The sequence below is a fragment of the Antedon mediterranea genome, chromosome 2 (assembly GCF_964355755.1).
Source record: "Antedon mediterranea chromosome 2, ecAntMedi1.1, whole genome shotgun sequence".
Taxonomy (NCBI): domain Eukaryota; kingdom Metazoa; phylum Echinodermata; class Crinoidea; order Comatulida; family Antedonidae; genus Antedon; species Antedon mediterranea.
Window position 1 is genome coordinate 12,746,032 of NC_092671.1, and position 21,604 is coordinate 12,767,635.

At 34.9% G+C, this 21,604-nt stretch overlaps 1 protein-coding gene across 1 annotated transcript; it reads left to right on the plus strand.

The window, feature by feature from the left end:
* Nucleotides 1-780: 780 nt before the first annotated feature.
* LOC140039289 (myosin light chain kinase, smooth muscle-like) lies at nucleotides 781-21,319 on the plus strand. Its single transcript, XM_072084894.1, has 7 exons — nucleotides 781-869; nucleotides 2,453-2,656; nucleotides 3,304-3,645; nucleotides 4,160-4,312; nucleotides 5,092-5,215; nucleotides 20,048-20,654; nucleotides 21,276-21,319. The coding sequence occupies exons 1-7, from the start codon at nucleotides 781-783 to the stop codon at nucleotides 21,317-21,319; spliced, it is 1,563 nt and encodes a 520-aa protein (XP_071940995.1).
* The last annotated feature ends 285 nt before the right edge of the window (nucleotides 21,320-21,604 follow it).

A 21,604-nucleotide genomic window follows, 5' to 3' on the forward strand; every position in this document is an offset into this window, starting at 1 on the left:
CTGGTCCTATTGAAATTCCAATAAATCATACACATCTCAGGTTGAAAACAAGGTATTCTCTGTGTAATTACAATTGGTTATAGCCCCTGTTCACCCAGCCATTCAATGTTACAGAAAACAAAAATTGCTTTAGTCTATAAACAACGTCAGACCACAGTTATTTATAAGATATATCTCCTATTACTAAGCATGAATGTCTGGTAAAAAAAACCCATATAAAGTAATAATAACAATACTACGACACCACACAAATTATATAAATGTAAGATTTCATTTTGTTTAAATTAGTCAGTATATAATCTGTTAATTGACCATTATATTTCTAAGAAAAATCTTGATCGATGAAAGTGGGTAAACATTTACTTACTTTAGATAACAGGACCCACTTATGGTCAGACACAAATGATTTATTGATCTTAGTAAGTTTATTCAAACTGGATATACTAATCCTAATAAGTAGAATCCTTGTTATAGGCAAAGTGTCCACTTATCAGGGCTATATTTTTATTCTGGCTTACGAAAAGTGAAACAATGATTAGGCAACGCATGTAGAAATTAATGAATTAACTTTTTAGAGATATCATTTTAACTGAGTCTTACTGTTATACTGATTTTTTGAATTGTTTTATATGTTTATGATGTATGTATTTGTGTTAATCTGGTCAATCATCAATAAAATATAAGAACCAGACGGAGGCCTATGTACTGGTTGCCCCTCGTTCGTTTCACATTAATATGGTGTCAACTGTTATAATAATCAATATTCTATTTCTCGCAGATATGGATGAAGACGGATATAGGGCTAATTATATCGAAGTGAAATTATGTGAAGTCGACAAATACTATGATATTTTTGAAGAAATTGGGAAGTAAGTTTTCAAATACATCACAATTTAAAAGGAGAATGAATAGAGAGAACTGGCAAGAAAAATGCTAATATTAATCGCTGAAATGGTTATATATTTTAAGGGTGTACCTATGTCTATACTTACTAAAGATAAATCAAGGTCTCATTATTAACAGAATCTGTTTAACGTTTCGAAAATGAATAACAATAATCATTTGTACCGTTGTATTTAATTGGTTACATGTTCTTGTTGCATGACCAATTATGAAAAGAGTGATCGATCCACCTTGATTTACTATCGGACAGTGTTGATAATTAGGTATTATACAAAGCCGATTAGTTGCATTCCTTATTAAACAAATTAATAATCGTTGTATCTTGAACAACCTTGGTGGATCGGCAATTGAGATCGAATGTGGGTTATTGCTATATTTAAATCCAATGTATGTATGTAAGATATGTATTTTTAATCAATTTTTACATTATAGGTGTTTATACAGATTGTAAAATGTTAATAGTTAAGTTATGAATTTCAATATAAATCAGAATAGGTATAATTCAATTTATTTAATAAGTGAATTGCTTGGGTACCGACTGCCAATCATTATAAGACTTCCAAGATTAAATTCAATACGGTAGGTCTCGTACATTTTGGCCTAATGAATAAGTTAGCTGCTTGGGTACCGTACCGCAGTAAACAAGTAATATTAATTAGGCAAAATCTGTCAAACTAGCCCCCTCCTAAAATAAACATTTCAATAGGCTTAATTCGTTAATTAATAAGTATGTCATTTGGATAAAGAGAAAAAAGGGCATTGGTTTACAAATGTAATCATTATAATGCTGAATTTGCAAAAGTAAACTAAATCAAAAGGTCAGGCTATTTTTTTAGTACAATACACTTATATTTTGCATTTTACACCAAGATAATTCGTGACGCGATAAATGTTTTTATAGTCTGCCATGAATACCACCGCTTTGTTTTCAAATTGAACGAGCGCTAAGAAATAACCAATGATCGCATTGTTACCGTATAATCTTTATGACAATGCTTGATTAGTGCAGAACAGGCTTATTCAGTATTATATTAATCAGATACGTATAGTTATATTTGTATTACGCACAGGAATTAAATGTACAACCACAATGAAAACAAATTGCTGTTCTCCTGACGTTAATCGATGTAGATTATCATGCCCATGTCCATTAATTTCAATACATATTTTTACTAATATGTTATGTATAAATACATCGTACTATCATATTATTAGATAGTAGGTTTAACTTAACAGTTGAAATCAAAAGAAGTTGCTAATGACTATATGTAATATATATGACATTAAAAGGGTTTTCTCGTGTGAATATTATGGCCTACTCTTAATGTTTCAACTAAATATCTGATACACAAACTACGTGTATGATGCACAATATAGCATACCTAATGATACGATGCTGTGATTTTAATTAAGTATATAATTATGTGTTTATGGCAATGATGATATAACAAGTATGATGCTATACTGATGATGTGGGCGATGATGCTGATTCGAAGACCAATACCAGTGCTACGTACTTAACGAACAAGGATAATTCTTTTACTTTAAGGGGTAGGTTCGGAGTTGTCCATCGATGTGTTGAGAAAGCTACCGGCAAGACATGGGCAGCAAAATGCGTTCGTGCCCTTCGTCGAAAAGACCGGGATGAAATCAAGAGAGAAGTTGAACTGATGTCAATACTAGAGCACCCAATGCTACTACAATGTGGGGGCGCTTTTGAAGGGCGTTCTTCAATGACCATCATACTTGAACAGTAAGTATTCTCATGCAGTTACTTAATTGTATTCTGTATTAAGTTTTAATTTATTTCTTTCTTATATTGCACAATCAACACCGGTACCACAATTTGGCGATGGTACACAATGAACAATATACAACAAAGATTTGAAAAAAGTTAGGCCTACTATTAATAAAATCTCACCTTTTCAGTTTATACTGAATTTATAATTAGATAATCTGGGATCCAATTTATAAACCAATTTATCAGATTTGAAAGACAGAATCACCGTGTGAGTTTTTAAAACAATATTGAAAAGAGCTGTTTATCGTTCCACTTGGAATATTTTCAAGGATCTAATTGCTTCTAGTTTTAAAAAGTATTTATAAATGGGACAATATTGAATTCATGATCTTTTAGAATATAAAATTAATTATGCTTGTAATTAATTTCAAAGATTAGCTGCAAATTTGTAATCCTATCACCGTTTTTTATGGATCGATATAGGCTATATGAACCAACGTTTAAAAAATCACAAATTTAACTTAATTTTGATGGGATCAAGAAAAATACGTTTATTCAATTATGTTGATTCAGAATATTTCCAGTTGTTGTTAATGTACGAAGTGTTCAATACTCACTTTTGTGCAATTCACCCATCTTGATTTATGTGATGTTTTCAGCGTATCTGGTGGGGAGTTATTTGAACGCATCATCTCCGATGACTTCGAGTTCTGTGAAAGCGACGCGGTCATCTTCATGCGGCAGATATGTCTCGGGGTACAACACATGCATAAACTGAACATTGTACACCTTGATCTGAAACCTGAGAATATAATGTGTATGGACAAACGTAGTAATCGAATCAAGATAATAGACTTTGGATTGTCTAGGAAGTTGAAACCTGGAGAGGCAATGAAAGTGATGTTTGGAACACCAGAGTTCATTGCACCAGAAGTAATCAACTACGACCCTATTGAAACATTAACCGATATGTGGAGTGTCGGGGTTATCTGCTATATTTTGTAAGATTTACCATTAACATGCATATTAAAATTAAATATAATAATATAATATATCACGTAATGCATACTTATGAAGAATTTATTATGAAGGTGTATGTGTCATACAAATATAGGCATATTGATAAGAATAATTATGACGTTCTTAATGATGGCGCTATTTTTAATAGTCTTTCACACCTGTTCCGGCACGGTTTCGGTCCGGCAAATCGAACAGCAATGTTTCGTTTTCACGACGCTCCACGTGGCTATACGCCAATCGATATTCGTGTAGCAGCGTGAAAACGAAACATTGACGTTCGATTGGATTTTCCGGCGCCGGACCGGAACAGGTGTGAAATACACTTTAAACGTGTTTTTATTGTGATAATTTAGCATATCCCAACACATATAGCACAATTATGTACAAATTAATTTAATAACTAATATTAGATACTAAATGGTGAAAAGAGACGTAACATATCTAGCTACATAAGCATGTCATGATTACGTATTTGTATATAAAATGTGTATGTAGGTTGAGCGGCTTTTCGCCATTTCTTGGTGACTTGGATACAGACACTCTGAACAATGTAACTCGAGCGGAATGGGACTTTGACGATCCAGCATTCGACACTATTTCCGAAGATGCTAAAGCATTCATTGAAGCATTGTTGATTAGACTTCCAAGGTAATGTATATCACACAGTACCTCAATGAAAATGAAGTGGTTTTTATCCACCATTTTTAAAACGGTTTGGCTGTTTACTTTGCAAATATTGTGTCTTCAAACAACTATAATATAGAGATGTCGTCATCGTTTTTTTTAATTCTCCACTAATACTGATTATTATTACTTTGCAACCCAGTATGTGTGTCCATTGTATGTATTAATGATAAACAGGTGACACAAAGGGTTAAATGTTATAGTAATATTAATTCATGGTACAGGACATTTCTGCCTTCATGAGGAAAGCGACCTTGAAATATGTTGTCGATTTACTCTGGGGACAACCCTTGGGGATGTAGCTATATAGTTGCTGCTACGTGTACTTAAATCAAAGTCCCAACTTCACAGAGTAAATGATAATAAACTAACACATCAAGACTCTGTGACACATTAATTATATATTATGGTCGTTTATTAAGACTAGTATTCTAAAATAAGGGGTTTTATACTCACTTTTAACTGCCAATAATCAAAAACATTTAATTAATTGATTTATTTAGAATACGAACCTTTTCGTAATTCCAGCAATCTTTATCAAGGTAAATTTAAATAGGTTTATAACGGTCAAAAGTCATGTATTAATTCATGGGTTCGTTGGTAAAGTGAAATGTGTTTTAATATCAAACAAAAAAGGGTGAACTAGCGTCATAACTGTACAAATTTGATTTACGATCAAGTGGCTGGCCAGTACTTAGCGATGGAAGAGAACATTCAAACAAGTGACTCCTTTTATTTTTCAGGAAGCGTAATTGTGCTGAAGAGTGCCTAAGACACGGATGGTTGGCTGGGGACACAAGGCCAAAGGAGACGACTCGACTTTCTACCGAAAAACTAAAAAGATACGTTGCTAAAAGACGGTGGCAGGTAAGTGATTTCAAGGATTAGTATAGCTTATGGAAGGCAATCGCCGCCAAAAATACAAAAGTAAAACAAACAACGTACTTTCACAAACGAACAACGTGCTTTCACAAACGAACGATCTAAATTAAAACAAACAACGTACTTTCACAAACGAACAACCAACTTTCACAAACAAACAACCTACTTTCACAAACGAACGATCTAAATTAAAACAAACATCGTACTTTCACAAACGAACGAACTAATGTAAAACAAACAACGTACTTTTACAAACGAACAACCTACTTTTACATTAACAGCGTATTTTTTTCAAACGGACAACGTACATTGGTAAACGAACAACCTGCTTTACCAAACGATGTAGATTGCCGAATGAACTAAGGACTCGTCCATTTTCTAAGTCGGGTAATAAAGGTTTATCGAAAATACCTTGATTTCGCGAGAAACGTCATTGCACAATGCATGCTGGGAAGGGTTTGGGAGCATAGCGCCACACCGGCGTATAATACAAACTTTATATGTGCAAAAGTTTCGATAAGAGGATATGACGTAGAGGGCGCTTAAAGCGAGCATTGCGCGCGTAAGCAAAACTCATCCTGACAAAACGCCGTCAAAACTACACGTGTGTAGATAGTAGTAGCTACCTTTTTACTGCAAAACGTATGCAATATGGCCGGTAACAATTCTGAGACCCTGAGTGAAGCAATTAGACTGTTGAACAGAGCAGTTGGACTTCTGGTTCAACATCCTCCTGGTAAGTACTACCATTTATTTTTAATTTTTGGATCTATTTATTATATTATTCCCTCTAACTGAATCTATACCATACTTCTGCTCAGTGTGTTGTTATAGCGACGGCTTGCTAGCATACCCACGAGCAGTACGTGATGGCCAACATGGAAGACTAGACCTTATTCAATATTAAATAAATAAATAAATAAATAAATAAATACAATAACGTATTAAGTCAACACAGTATTAAAGATGGCCGGCAATAACTCACACAACCCGGGGAGTCATTATTTGTTTAGGCATTTCGAAGCTCTTTTTATTTGTACTAATAATACTATGATTTTATTGTTTGCAATTGTAAAATTATAAAAAGTATGTGTCATTTTACGTTTTAAAAATCAACACCCATTGCCCGCTGACAGTGTGAGGTCACTGTTTTACCTATTTTCTAAACCACCACAGTGTTTTTTACTTGTGATTTAAGATCACTTCAAGTAGGTCATCAATCATTTTCGATAGTTTCTTAAAATAAGCCGAATATTCATAGATTCCTTACATATTTTTCTTATGAGCATTGCAGACCGTTGGATTTTAGCTAACTTTAGGGTTAATTTTTCATTATATAATTTAGGCCTAAATAGAATTTTAATTTTTATATCATTCTAATGTTTGATATAAGGAACAATTATGAGTTGTTATTTAGTTCTATAATCGTGTTTTATATTCACAATTGCCAAATTAAGATGTTTGAATGCTAGCCAGCTGGGATTTACCATTATCACTCGGATGATGGTTATGTTTATTTTTCTGTGACCTGTTTAATGTTCATAATATACTAGTTTATGTTATTTTAATTTCTTTGGTTAAAAACTGTAATCAATATTTGTGGAAATTATTTTTAGTCATAATATAGCATGACCCCGCTTTATAATGGACGATGAAAAGTTGCATATGAACTTGGTATAACAAATGTAGATGAACAGCTCACTATAGGTACATATTAAAAATCACTGTTTGGTTGCAACATTTGCACCAAGAGATTCATATTTTAATTACTATTATGTAAACTGTTTTGCTTTAGATTCTGGTCCACAAGACCGTTCCGATAACAATAGGGAGTCTACTACTACTACTACTACTACTACTAGGCCTACTAGTAGTAGTGGTAGTAGGCCTACTTCTAACATCGTGGATGAGCACAGGAGGCTATTCCGAAGAACACCAATCGTAAGGATATATATATATATACAGTAAATTAAAAATGTGCTTTATAAACCTCATTATATAATATACAAAAGGACGTTTGCAAAGACAGTGTTACATTTAATAATGTAAGAGGGATAGATACCGGTACTACGTCGCGTTAGGATTTTTATACACAAGTATACAGGAGGGCAATTACTAACTTATTGGGTAACGGATTGATAGCTGGTTCTTTAAAACCAACAATTATATTAGTCCGAATTATACTGATAATTTATCCATTTATATTGCGCAAATTTCATTAAAATATGTTCAAATTACGCATTTGGCCTTTCTCATGCCCCAGCTTCCTACCTCCTCCTGGTCTAAAGGGCCTTTCACACCTGTTCCGGCACGGTTTCGGTTCGGCGAATTGAACGCCAATGTTTCGTTTTCACGACGTTCGACGCGGCTATGCGCCAATCGATATGCGCGTAGCCGCGTAAAAACAAAACATTGGCGTTCAATTGGATTTGCCACTAATTGGAGGCCCTCAAACTGTCATCCTTATTTATATTTATAAACAATACCAATCCAAACAACAAACAAAGCCCATGCTCACATTGGCAAGACTAGTGACCACAGGAATGGTCGAATAAATAGAAGACAAAATGAAAAAGAATCAATACATTTTTGGTTTGGCTTATATTAAGGATGACAGAGATAATGTTATACATAATATGTACAAATATTACACTGCCAGCCGCACACACCATTGAATACATAGGCCTACATACATTAACCTTAGCAAGATTTTCTATAATGTACAAACTCACTCTCATTTTTATTCCAGAGATGTTTTTGGCCTCAGCCATTGTGCTAAATGGGGAAAACTGTTAATTTGTTAATGACATTTTTCATTTACGTGGGTTTATTTTCTATAGATTCAATCTCGACGTGCAGCAGTCCGGCCTTACGCAATTTCTCCACGCAACACAAGTAAGACTTTATTGTTGAAAGTTTAAGCAAAAAGAAAATAGGTCTAAGTCGTACTTCATTGATATATAATATAAACATATAGGTTTGGTCTACCATACTTTCAAGTTTTAGCAGTAGAACTGAAATGAACAATATAATTTTGTTTTCAGTAAGACAATGGACAAAAGAAATCGTGTGTTTGCCAACAAAGGACTGCATTGAGGTACCGTCCCTATCATACCAGCGTATACTGCAGGCGAACGGCATTGGTAAGAAAAAGATACGGTTTACCTGTAATGCAGATGCCGAAGAGGTCCGAAGTATACTATATAGGTATAGATTTACATTCTGACTTTGGCATGTTATTAAAATATTACCCTCGCCCGAAGAGTATTGCATTCAAGATGTGGTTATGTAGGTCTATGTCTGTTCTAAATTCTGGAACTTTGAATTTACTTTGAAACATAACTTTGGAGACGACCTATAGTGTTTCAATTCTATAGCGGGGCCTTTTATTACATTTTCTGAAGTCGGTATTAGGTTTCAAAATTTGTAATCTTTCTCCACAAAAATATGACAACAAAAACCTTATAGGTACACTATATTATTACATATAATATTGCAATTGAATTGAAAGATTCTTTTCTATAAACTGACGTTTTCTGTTACGGTATTCAATGGAAATGTTATGTAATGTACGTGTGGAATTAGCCGAAACGTTTTAGGCAATACATTATGATGTCAGAGCTTAATAGGATGTAAATAATTACAATGATGAAGACATATCGACATTCGGTATTTTATTACACTTTCACAATATGAAATTAGTTAATTTCCCCATTTTAAATATTGTTGAAAATTAGGAAAATTTAAACATAGCAAAAAACTTCCAAAAGCGGGAAAATTGAAATCTGTAACTGGTGGTGTACATGCAAAAAATAAGATATACCTGGCATGCGAATGTAAACAGTAGTAGGGAATCTTTAATTATAACACTGTAACCGGTAAAATAACGTGGTTTGTTTTCCCCTCCCATTGAAGTTCTTTTCCGGTGCTGCGAGACACTGGAGGAATAGAATATTTAAGGGCGAAGGAGATGTCCAGAACTCAGTTGGTGTTTGTGGTGTCCGGCTTTTTGTCGGTTGAAGAAATGCGGCCTCTCTCAACGGGAAGACTGTACATCAGGCCGTTACAGAAGGACATACCAATTGACCCGCTGGCCAGGATCGAGGGATCTATGGAAGAGACTTGTCATGTGTGCGGTCAAAGTATGCTATCAAGTCAAATACGAGAACACCTTGTTGAGTGTACTCCGAGCACATCCTCGCATGAGGTAGGCTATGTATATAAAATACCACCATCACAATCATAACATTTTGCCATCCAAATAGTTTGTTTGCCTTTCTCCGCCGCCTCTAAAATTTGAATTGATATGAAAAAGGTTGCTGGACGAATTTTTGCTGTAAAGTATTCGAAGCAATCGTCAATAAGGCATAGTTAAATATAAACAAAAATATAGATAATATATTGCCTGGCTGAAATTCGGAAGAACAATTAAACATGATAGTCAATCGGGGAGGGAAAATGGGTATATTTAGGCCTTGCTGTCGTCCTAGCTGTCGACCGATTCAAATACACAAATTATTTAAATGAATGTATTATGAATATTGATTCCTTTAGAATACTGCAAGCGTGCCTATTACAGTTCCTGACAGTGATAATGATGATGTTGATGAACTGCTAGATGTCATCATCGACGCTCCTATACCGGTAGTAAATGACAGGTAGGTGCAGGCGTTCGTCTGATTGAATGAATAATAATATAAAGATTATTGTACTGTATTTGGCACATGCCTGAAACAAAGCCACACAATGTCAGTTTATAATACAATACACTGTACTACAAATAAAACAGCCAACTCCTCTTAGCAGATATGAAGACAATTCAATAGAAGGACACTCAGTCACAACAATACAACCAGTGACACAACCACCAGTCTCGTTACAGACACTTCAAGATGTGTTAGCTGAATGTCTGAGTAAAACGTGAGTAACTACTACTGTTTCTGAATTATGAATTTAGTCTTTATGTTTTGGTGCAAATATTATGAAATTGATGCTGGTGACAAATATTAAGAGAAGAAAATGTAGTTGATGCTGAATATAATAATGATAGTGGTGGTGGTGTTGGTGGTGTTGGGAGTAATGATCAATGAATGATAATATTCATTATGTAATTTCCATTGGTTTTCGCGTAGAACACCATGTAATGAACGTTTATGATTTCTTATTTTAATAGGAATGAGGTGAGCGATCCGGTGGAGGTATTAAGGGTATACCAACATACGTTTTTGCGTGGCCGACCACTGGATCAACTTGTGGAGACAGAGGAATTGGAAGGGGAATCTCTTCCAATATATGCATCTAGAGATGATATTTTTGAAACCGGAATGGCAGAATTAATTGAACAGCCTGGCGATTGGCAGCCATTCCGGTTACCCTTAGATGTGACATTTTATGGTGAGGAGTCCATCGACGCTGGAGGTCCACGAAAGGAATTCTTCGTGCTGATGCTGCAGGAACTTCTGCAAGAAGAGAGGAGGATATTGCAGAAGGATGATGATGGCAGGTACACCATAACTCAGGACGTCACTCAATTGAGAAAAAAGTATTATTATGGTGCGGGTCTTGTATGCGGTGAGTATTACTATTGAACTCCACTACATAAGGCAAAATAGACTAGATTTCATGTGTCCGTATCATTCAGCAAACACCGATAGACTGCTTTTTATGTTGGAAGAGGGTGGAATTGGCAGAAGCAAGCTACAATAGCCTCTTAATGAAATGTTTTTTCAATAGCGAGTATTGATGTCTTTTTCAGGTCTATCAATGTTACAAAATGGACCACTGCCTTGTTTCCTGGCGGAAACTGAAATCGAGGCCATGTTAAGTGATGACACTGCACAACAATCGGAAAGTCAAACGCAGTTTAAGGAAGGCTTCAACAAATTGGGGCTGATAGATGTAAGTTTGAAAGACATAAGTGACAGATTGGGTATTGCAGTTTGGCTTTATTATGTTTGTGTATTTGTGTCCGCGCGGGCATCTCCATTGATCTCCGATTCACCCGGATATTTGTTCTTATTCAGAATATTGGCCTAGGTCTATTGCTGAAACAAGAATAAATAGATCCTTTTTCGTGTTCTCCTAATATTTTTTTTACCTACATTTACGAAATCGCATTATGACTATGCGCTGTGTCAAATTAATGTATTAATTACATTAAAATCGGCCACTCGCGAACGTCAAATTATTTAGTGTTTATTCCACAACTTCGTTGGGACGATTTTTTTCCAAATCCCAACATGCGTGCGTTTTTAGGCCTAAGCCTAACACTAGAATTTATCGAGGATCTAGTACGCGAGCGCTAAATATTCTTTATACGCGTATACGATTCATCTCCGACACAATCGGCAAAGTTGAACATGGTTGAACTTTGCCGATTTGACTGCGATGAATCAGGGAGCCTTCCCGATTGCGTCGGCGACATCTGCGCGTGTAGCGATTTTAATGGAAACGCTGTAGCGATTTTAATGAAAACCAGGCTTAACGCGCTCTAATTAGATTCATTGTTATTTTGGTTGACACTCTGACAGGTTTCCTAATAATATGTACCGTAGCCTCTCTATTCAGTGCTGCTCTCGATTGTCGTAATGCCATTCATTTTTACTATTTACAAAAAGCTGCTTCGGGCGAAACCAATTGTTGTATTCCTCCTGCGACCGACAGCACGAAAGGCCCTGACAAACAGGATGATTCTTTCAATACTGAAGCCGGAATTCTCAGAAAGAGGATCAAACCAACGGAAAAGAGAAGACGGTGTGTACACAAAATTGATCCGATATGTAAAGGATGTAGCTGGTATGCATAACTGTTCCTTCATTATTTCGTTTACAAACAATGATAATTCTAATGAGATAGATACATTTCCATACAACACACCCACGCCAAACACACACACACCATGGTGGGGAGAGGGTATCGAAATGAACTTCATCCGTCTGTCTGTTTCACAAGGCAAAAACATTGGTCCAATTTACTTACAATCTTGAACTGTGTATAGTTACTATAAATAACTACTAAGTATGTATGCCCACGTTTAGTACCCACATACGTATGTATGTATGTATATACAGTATATTGTAGCGTAGTTCATGGTTTATCCACATTTAATAGTATAATTATTTCTAACTTATAAATATACCTCATGTTATGATTATATTTGTATAATTATGTAGGCCTAATATTTGTGTTTTTAATCAATTAAAAGTGTAAATTATGTATGGTGATAGAGTTGCAACATTAAATGTTGTCTTGTCATTATAACCTGTATTTTTTATTTTATGTATAGCTGGTAGACGAAGGGGTGTATCTTTGGAGCGGATCCTTCGGTTTGTGACCGGGACGACAGAGCCTCCAATTCTCGGGTTCGCAATGCAACCCAGAATCGTTTTTGTTGAGGGGAGAAGCATTTTCCCCTCAAGTTCAACTTGCACAAATACGTTGTACCTGCCTACAAACGTATCCGATGTGCAAGACGAACAGCTGTACGAAAGATATGACGAAGCCTTTCTTTCCAATTACTTTGGAATTGTTTAAGTGTATATACAGCAGTATAATGTTCGTATGTGTGAGTGATCATTTTCCACCGTCCGGTTGTAAAAATAATGACGCATAAATTAATTCAGTGGCGGACGCAAGGGTGTCGCCCCAGTTGCCCGGGCAACACCGTTAATTTCATACCAAATGTTTTTTTTCTGTCACTTAAATTTTAGATCCCATTTCATTATTTATATATATATATTAACCATTAATCTCCTTGCATTGATGATATAACAAAGTGCTTGTTTTACCTCTTAAATACATTGTATATAGTAATTGTATTATAATATAGTAATATGTCTTTCGGGTATGAAGCGTCTCACATACACACAGAGCCAAAATAATATCTTGGACCTGCACTGTGTATGGACTCTAACCTTACGGTTTTCATTAAACACATCATTCCATGCTATCCATTCTAAACTTCTTATTTCAAACTTTTGCATTCCTCTCATTCATCTCATCCTTTTTTGTCTTGGTGAAAAGGGAGGGTATTTCATATTCCTCCTCTGAGTTTATAGCCTCTCTACCCGAACACGAACAGAATAGAATAATGACTACTGTCATAACTACGTTTTTAATCAATTTTTATCATCTTTTTATTGTCATTTATATATTTTAATTAATTGTATTTTTAAACATGTATATGATTTATGGAACCTGATTTTGACAATGTATCATATAAATTAGCGAAAAACAATATATTTTAAAATAATATTTAAATGTACACACATATACTTATAACAGAGCATTATAAAAGTTGGACGAAGCCACACAAGAAAAAAAAAACCATTGACGTTATAAAAGTCCAGGATTGGGAGAGTCTATATGTAAATTTATGACTGCAGCGTAAAATTCAAAGACTATTGTGTATAATTATTTGTTTTTACTGATATTTAGCTAGTATTTCAAGAGCTCGTATGAACAATGACGGCTCCCAAATATTTACATTACTGTTAATTATTACATCCATTTCATTCCTGAACTGTAACAGTTGTTCTTCACCGAGAGGACATACAGTTTCCGGTACAACAATGCCAATTTCATCACCACTATCTGAAGGAGCGCAATCCCTATCAAGCCCGAACTGATCTGCATCTTCCTGAAAGAATAATGCAGTACGGTATAGATTTGTGATGTCGGTATTTATTTTGATATATTGGTGTCTGTAAACCGACTTACATGCAACGGCGCAGATCCGTTTTTAATAGTGAGGGGAAGGGACTTATAAAAATGAAATACATTGCGAGCAAAGCGAGTAACTAGGCTGGGGGACAGGGGCGCCACTGGTTATATTCACGCAAAATGTATTCTTCTTATTACTGAAATTACATACGATATGTCGATTGAAGTCTTACTTTCTATTTTGTTTCACCCCAATTTAATGATTTTGCTGTTGAAAAAAAAGATGGACAATCCCCGGCCCCCACTAGTAAATATGTATCCCCTTCCCCTCCCCCAGGATCTGCGCCGGTGCTTACGTGTGAATCATTTTGGTAAGTTAGATGCAATAGAAACCAATGCTTGTATGCTTTACATTATTTCTCTAACCTCTGTTAACAACTCGAAGTACTCGGATGATATAATACTATCCTCGCAGGCTATATTCTGCATTCCCATAATAAAGAGCTGATTTGGTGTTTTATGGTGCTCCGTTCGCAATTTGTGATTGTTCCACATGTTTACAAACTCTTGTAACATTCTGTTGATAATAGGGCAGTATATATAATGTAATAGAAAAACGTGACATTCGTCATCATTACATAATATGCCAAGGTGTTCAATGTTCTTGAAGAAAGTATACCATGAGCCAATCACAGCATCGAATACATCTCTCCATAGTCGTTCAATTCTAGTGTTGTGAACGCTACGTCCCGTGATAAAGCTTCCCCTTCCTGGTCCTCTGGAAGGATGATGGAGCATGAACCGAGCAACATCCACATTCTCAACACCCATGTCTGCTCTAACACGTGACGGTAATCCCCACACCCGTACTGCTTCCTCAAAACAATGTAAAACCGTTGTTGCCCTATTGTCTGTGTTACATCTGAGGTACACAAGTGCTCGGCTATATCCATCTACGCCACCATGTATCACAAACCTCCACCTGTTTAAAAAGAAAAAAGGTGTAGTAGTTTGTTGGGTGTTTTTGTCTGGTCATGGTGCAAGAAGGTTATATAAAACAACGTATTACCTAATGAGTTTGTGATTTCCGTCAATGTGAAACAGACTCAAAGGCGAATGAACCGAATATCGTCTTACATTCAAGCATGATGTCAATGCTCGTCTTTCTGGGCGGACACGATGTAGTGAATCCCGCACCCGGTTGCGCTGTACAATGGTTCCATTAGCTATTAAGTGTGCGAGTACACTTTTCCAGCCTATAAAAAAATTGAGTGTAACATATAAATAAATAAATATAAACATATGCAATATGAACGAGTATGGAGTATGGCGCAAATGTTTTTTTTTAAATTGAGAGTCTATCTCCCAACGTATTAGGCCTGCATACTATATACCGTATGTTATAATAGCAACAACATTTACTCATTTACTTTGTGAAGCGCCTTCTCCGAATAAGCGCCGCACTCAAGCCCTCACAAACACGCGGTGACTACTATAGTATATTTTTTGGGAGGTCCATATAGTTCATAGCAACATAATAAATAAATTGTATCGGTTCGATACATTTATTAAACGTCGCGATGTTTACAACTTTACTATAATAAACTGAGGTAGTCATATAGTACTGTACGTTATATAATAATTTATGATAGGCCTAAGCCAATATGGTTTGGTGCGGCACTTATTAGGGCATTTACAACATCATTTATTGATTGATTGATTTATTTATTAAGAAAACAATGAAAACAATACAAAAGCAGAATGTGCAACTGTGATAATGATGTAGACCTTGATCATTAAAACGATGCATTTATAGTAGGCCTATAATATCATTGTTTAAACTAACACACCTGAATTAGGAAATGAACCAAGTATCCGTTCAATTTTGTTGTCCAGGTGGTCATCGGTTATATTGCTGTACTTCATACTCATAGATATCCCTGCTTCTTGTAATCGTCGCTCTATCGTCCGCTTACTGACACGCAGAAGACCACTCATATCTTTCACAGTGAACCCATTTTCTGTATATTGTATAATTATTAATACATTCAAGTTGACATGCCATTTATTTCAATGATTGAATTGTGTAGGTAGATTATAGTTAAAATGTTATGAATACACACTCAAACCATAATGCCAATTGTCCAATCCGGTGTCTACTCTCTTATATAGATTTATGCACCTCTGCCTTTGTCAGCTTTCTACAAGCGCAATAGGCCCAAGTTACTTAGAAACTCTAGAGAGTGCATTAATGGCAGTGTGTTAACATGCACGTTCGACTTTTCACTCGCGAGCGCACATGTTACGTACTACGATTAAAGCGTCCTCTAGATTTTATATCGAAATGAAGGTCTCTAATTAAAGACCACTTTTGAGACCGATGTTTTAATTGGGTTTAGCAGCTTTGGCCTCTAATTAACTTTAATTAAGGACTGCCTAAGTTTGGTTAGAAGAAAACTAATAGAACTACTGAAGCATGCATACATGTAATATTTATGAATACATGAATACATGTAAACGCAGTTTATTTGACAAATTCATTGTTATGATGCAGACATAAATTGCTTTTGTAATTAAAATTTGAGGTGTGCGACAAATTGAGGAAATTGGGGTTAACTGAGGACAATTTGGGGTTGTCGGTGACGGTGGTATCCAGAAATATATAAACTAAGTAAGGAGGGGCGAAAAAACCTCGGAAAATGCGATGCCTAAATTAGTTAATTAAATCTACTATAGTACTTCACACATGTCACGTGGGATTTTGCGGCCACTACAGAAGTATACATTTAAATTACACTAAACACATAAACGCATTACATACCAATAAAAAATAACAGCTGTACTTCAGTGATGAGTAATCTGGGTCTACCTGGAAGTGAACCGTGAACAGTCTCAGGCCTATAGCCAAAAACACTTGTAGGCCTAAAAGTATTACCATGCTGACTTTCTTTAAATATTCGAGATGCTTCAAAGATGAGTGATACAATTTCGTTTTCTATACCAAATGTCAGACAGTCCCTGCATATGCCATCAAGTAAATGCACAGACGGTTGAATAGCATTTTGTTGTTCAATCTCTAGCAAATCAATTACCTCAGTAAGGCGTATACGTATCCTGGTTCGATCCTCGTCGTCCATGTTTGTATAGTTGCTTGTTTGTTTTTTTAATTCTAAAAACACCTTATTTTTTATACCCGACTTAGAAAATGGACGAGTCCTTAGTTCATTCGGCAATCCACATCGTTTGGTAAAGCAGGTTGTTCGTTTACCAATGTACGTTGTCCGTTTGAAAAAAATACGTTGTTAATGTAAAAGTAGGTTGTTCGTTTGTAAAAGTACGTTGTTTGTTTTACATTAGTTCGTTCGTTTGTGAAAGTACGATGTTTGTTTTAATTTAGATCGTTCGTTTGTGAAAGTAGGTTGTTTGTTTGTGAAAGTTGGTTGTTCGTTTGTGAAAGTACGTTGTTTGTTTTAATTTAGATCGTTCGTTTGTGAAAGCACGTTGTTCGTTTGTGAAAGCACGTTGTTCGTTTGTGAAAGTACGTTGTTTGTTTTACTTTTGTATTTTTGGCGGCGATTGCCTTCCATAATAGCTAGCGTAGTTTATATAATTTACCTTTCTTTCATTATAGTTTACCGGTCCCGCGTAATGGTTTATGATGTAGGGCGAATTGTTGTTTGCATTGACGAGTTTGTTTCCGCTTTACCAAGATTATGGAAGGCAATCGCCGCCAAAAATACAAAAGTAAAACAAACTACGTACTTTCACAAACGAACAACGTACTTTCACAAACGAACGATCTAAACTAAAACAAAGAACGTACTTTTACAAACGAACAACCTACTTTCACAAACAAACAACCTACTTTCACAAACGAACGATCTACTTTCACAAACGAATGAACTAATGTAAAATAAACAACGTACTTTAAAAAACGAACAACGTACTTTTACGCGAACAACGTATTACAAACGGACAACGTACATTGATAAACGAACAACCTGCTTTACCAAACGATGTAGATTGCAGAATGAACTAAGGACTCGTCCATTTTTTAAGTCGGGTATAAAAACACCACATGACCTGAGGAAAATAAAATGTTGTTAATAGTGAGCTCTCTATATAGAGTATACACTATATAACTACATACAGTGTAGCATAGGTAAAATTATGGGACCCGCCTTTATTTTAATTTTTATCATTATGACGTCATCAAAATGAACACGAAGATAGCAATTTTGGAAGGAATTTATCAACAACATATTAACGTGTAGAAGAATTTGGATGCGTAGAATATAGATGCGCGCTATTTTAAATGAACTATGACGCAAAAGATAAAAATACGACTTTTATAATTCAACTGGCCATAAAATGATGTCACAACATCCGATACGCAACATTTTTACATGAATTCGTATCTAGAATTCAACATCTTCCAGAAAACGTTTCATGAGGGTCACTTTTCCTCCATTTGTCAGGATGAGTTTTGCTTACGCGCGCAAGATACAGGCTGCTCGCTTTGAGATCCCTCTAAGGCATATCCTCTTATCGGAACTTTTGCAATTACCCGACTTAAAAAATGGACGAGTCCTTAGTTCATTCGGCAATCTACATCGTTTGGTAAAGCAGGTTGTTCGTTTATCAATGTACGTTGTCCGTTTGTAAAAAATACGTTGTTCGCGTAAAAGTAGGTTGTTCGTTTTTTAAAGTACGTTGTTTGTTTTAAATTTGTTTGTTCGTTTGTGAAAGTATGTTGTTCGTTTGTAAAAGTACGTTCTTTGTTTTAATTTAGATCGTTCGTTTGTGAAAGTAGGTTGTTCGTTTTTGAAAGTAGGTTTCGTTTGTGAAAGTACGTTGTTTGTTTGTGAAAGTACGTTGTTTGTTTTACTTTTGTATTTTTGGCGGCGATTGCCTTCCATACAAGATACTGTATGCCAAGTTGATGTACAGTATAACATATCACTATTACTACTGAGATTAGTTTTAAGCATTTGAGCATAAATAGGAGAATAGTAGGCCTAGTTTTAATTCTTGTAGGCCTACGATACAAACAGTTTTCAACACAAAAATGTATGAACTTATATAGACTAAATCATTATTAGTTATTCACTTCTACTGAACCATTTTGAACATCCAGGTCCCTAATACAATATTACTCATTGGAATAAACCTGTATATGATTTCCTTTCTGATAAAGCAGAGGATATATCAGGCACAGATTAAGCACATTAAAAACCCAATGTGCATTCTAATAACCCGGATTAGTCAGTGCCACCAAGAGGCATCGGCAATGATCTAAAAAAGTTATTTCGATGTTAGGCTTGCTATAATGCAATGTAATGTTATAACATGTCTTTTATTGCTATTGCTATTGTACTATTGGTTAAATATACGTGTGTGTTATAAGATTGATGGTTATGATGTGCTTATAGTCTCCCAGGGTTAACAAAGTCTAACCTGTTTTTCCGACAACAACAACTTCATTTCGATTCTAGAACGTAGTTAGACATTACTATTTTCGCTATTAATTATTAAGTCTTAAATATTTAAATGAAGTCGTATTAAAATGAAGTCTTATTAAAATCAATAATATTGCAGTAGTAAACTACATGGTAAAAATATGTCCTTAGTAGGAGGAATGGCCTTCCAGACATACCCCTGTGTGTAATCTGTCTAAACACCATTATACTCCATTGTATGTCAGTTGTTTTGTTCTCCAACAAACTCGAATACTGAAGGTACATTATTTTGTTTGTTAATCCACTTCTTTTTCTCTTGTATTTACATTGATACTGAGTTTGGTTCTTAAGTCAATTAGTAAAGTATTGTTAACCACTCGTGCATTTACCATTATTTACAAGGGAATGTGTCTCATAAGTGAGACATTTCGTTTATATGGTATCTCCAATCTAACCTCGAAAAAGAAAATCCCGTTATTGTATAAAACTAACAAGAGCAAACTTTAATACGTATATTGCTTTTATTAGATGGAAATGTATACTATTTTTAATTAGTGTAGCAAGTTATTTTGTTTTCATCGGTATGAATAAATGTAAATGGATATGTTTTATTAAAAGATCATGAAATCAGAAATTCGGTTAGAGTCATTATTAATTATTAATTAATATTATTATTATTATCAATTTATAATTACAGAAAACAGCAATTGCATTACGAGCGATCCATCGAATGAACGTCTTAACGATGTTTGGAGGAAAGTCTGAATCTAATTCTGCTGGAAAATCAACCACACTGGAGAAACCAGACGAACTTAGTTCGACCGAAGAACAGAAACCATCCACTAAACGTGTATCGCGATTAAGACGACGAAACAGCATTGTTGATGAAGTCAGACAAAAGTTTGAACCGAATAACAACGACCCATCCATTGGCATTGATGTTTTCAAAGAAACGATGTTTACAAAGGACAAAACAAGAACCATAATGGCAGAGAAAACACAAACATTTACAAAGTACCAGATGCCTTCGGCTATACTCGACACTTTGAAAGACCAATGTGTTTGTAAAGGAGACACTGTAAAGTTTATCTGCAAAATTAATGGCAATCCAAGGCCCGAAGTTTGCTGGTTTAAAAACGGTGACGTCATCGATGAAAATAATCATTTCAAATTCGAGTTTGATGATATATGTCGATATTCTTTGATAATCAACCATGTGACTGAAGATGATTTTGGTCGGTATTCAATCAAAGCAAGCAATACACTAGGTGAATGTGAATCTTCAGCTAACCTGTGCAAAAAGGGTGAGTTTTTTTTAATTAATTTAAACGAAATGTATTATTTTTAATAGCGCCCCCTATTTAAACTATGTTATAGTTGTGAAAAGTTTCCGCTTTTTTCAAGTAAACAGATTCAATCATCATGCGTACGGTATTAACTTAAAGTGAAAAACACCACTAGAAATTCCTATTGACAACCTGATATTAATAATTTTTCTCTTTTTTTCTTCATTGGATTATCACTACTGCTATGATTTCCGGGTTCAATCAATAGATCAGTGAATTGTAATTATCTACAAAATAAATACTAAACATATCAATTAGTTATTTTGCATTAGGCCTACAATTGACAAAAGAATTAACGTTTATATGCATAGCCATTGTCATAGATTCGAAAACACTAATTAAAATTAGTCTGAAACTTTGTATGTGAACTTTAGTAGTAGCATTGAAATTAAACAATTGTTCAAATGCATTGAGACACTTTTGAAATAATACATTGAGACCCTTTTGATACTAATCGATTCAGGATTAGGTTTGAAATGTGACCCGGCAGCAAGTGGTATAAAGGAACAAAGTGTTTTTTTGTTTACGCTTTATTATCAATATAGTTTTTTTCATAGTAATAGTCATATTCATGTTTAGAAAGTACATACGAGCTCATTGTAGAAATAACATTTGCATGCTGAATTTTAGGAATAATAAAGAGCAGGGGAAATTTATCGGTGACAATAAATAAAAGTGTATTGAAGAAAACACACAAAGTTAGGATTAAAATTATTTTATCGGTTTCTTTGAAATAATTCACATAACAATACAATTATAAAACTTCTGGATTGCTATTGGTCCTAAAATTAAATACTCTATGTTCTTATAAAGTGATTTCTAGGATTTATGGAAAAACAAATGTGTAGTGAAACTATTGGACCTTTCACATTTCTAGGCCTAATAGTAAACTATATAACTTTGATTAT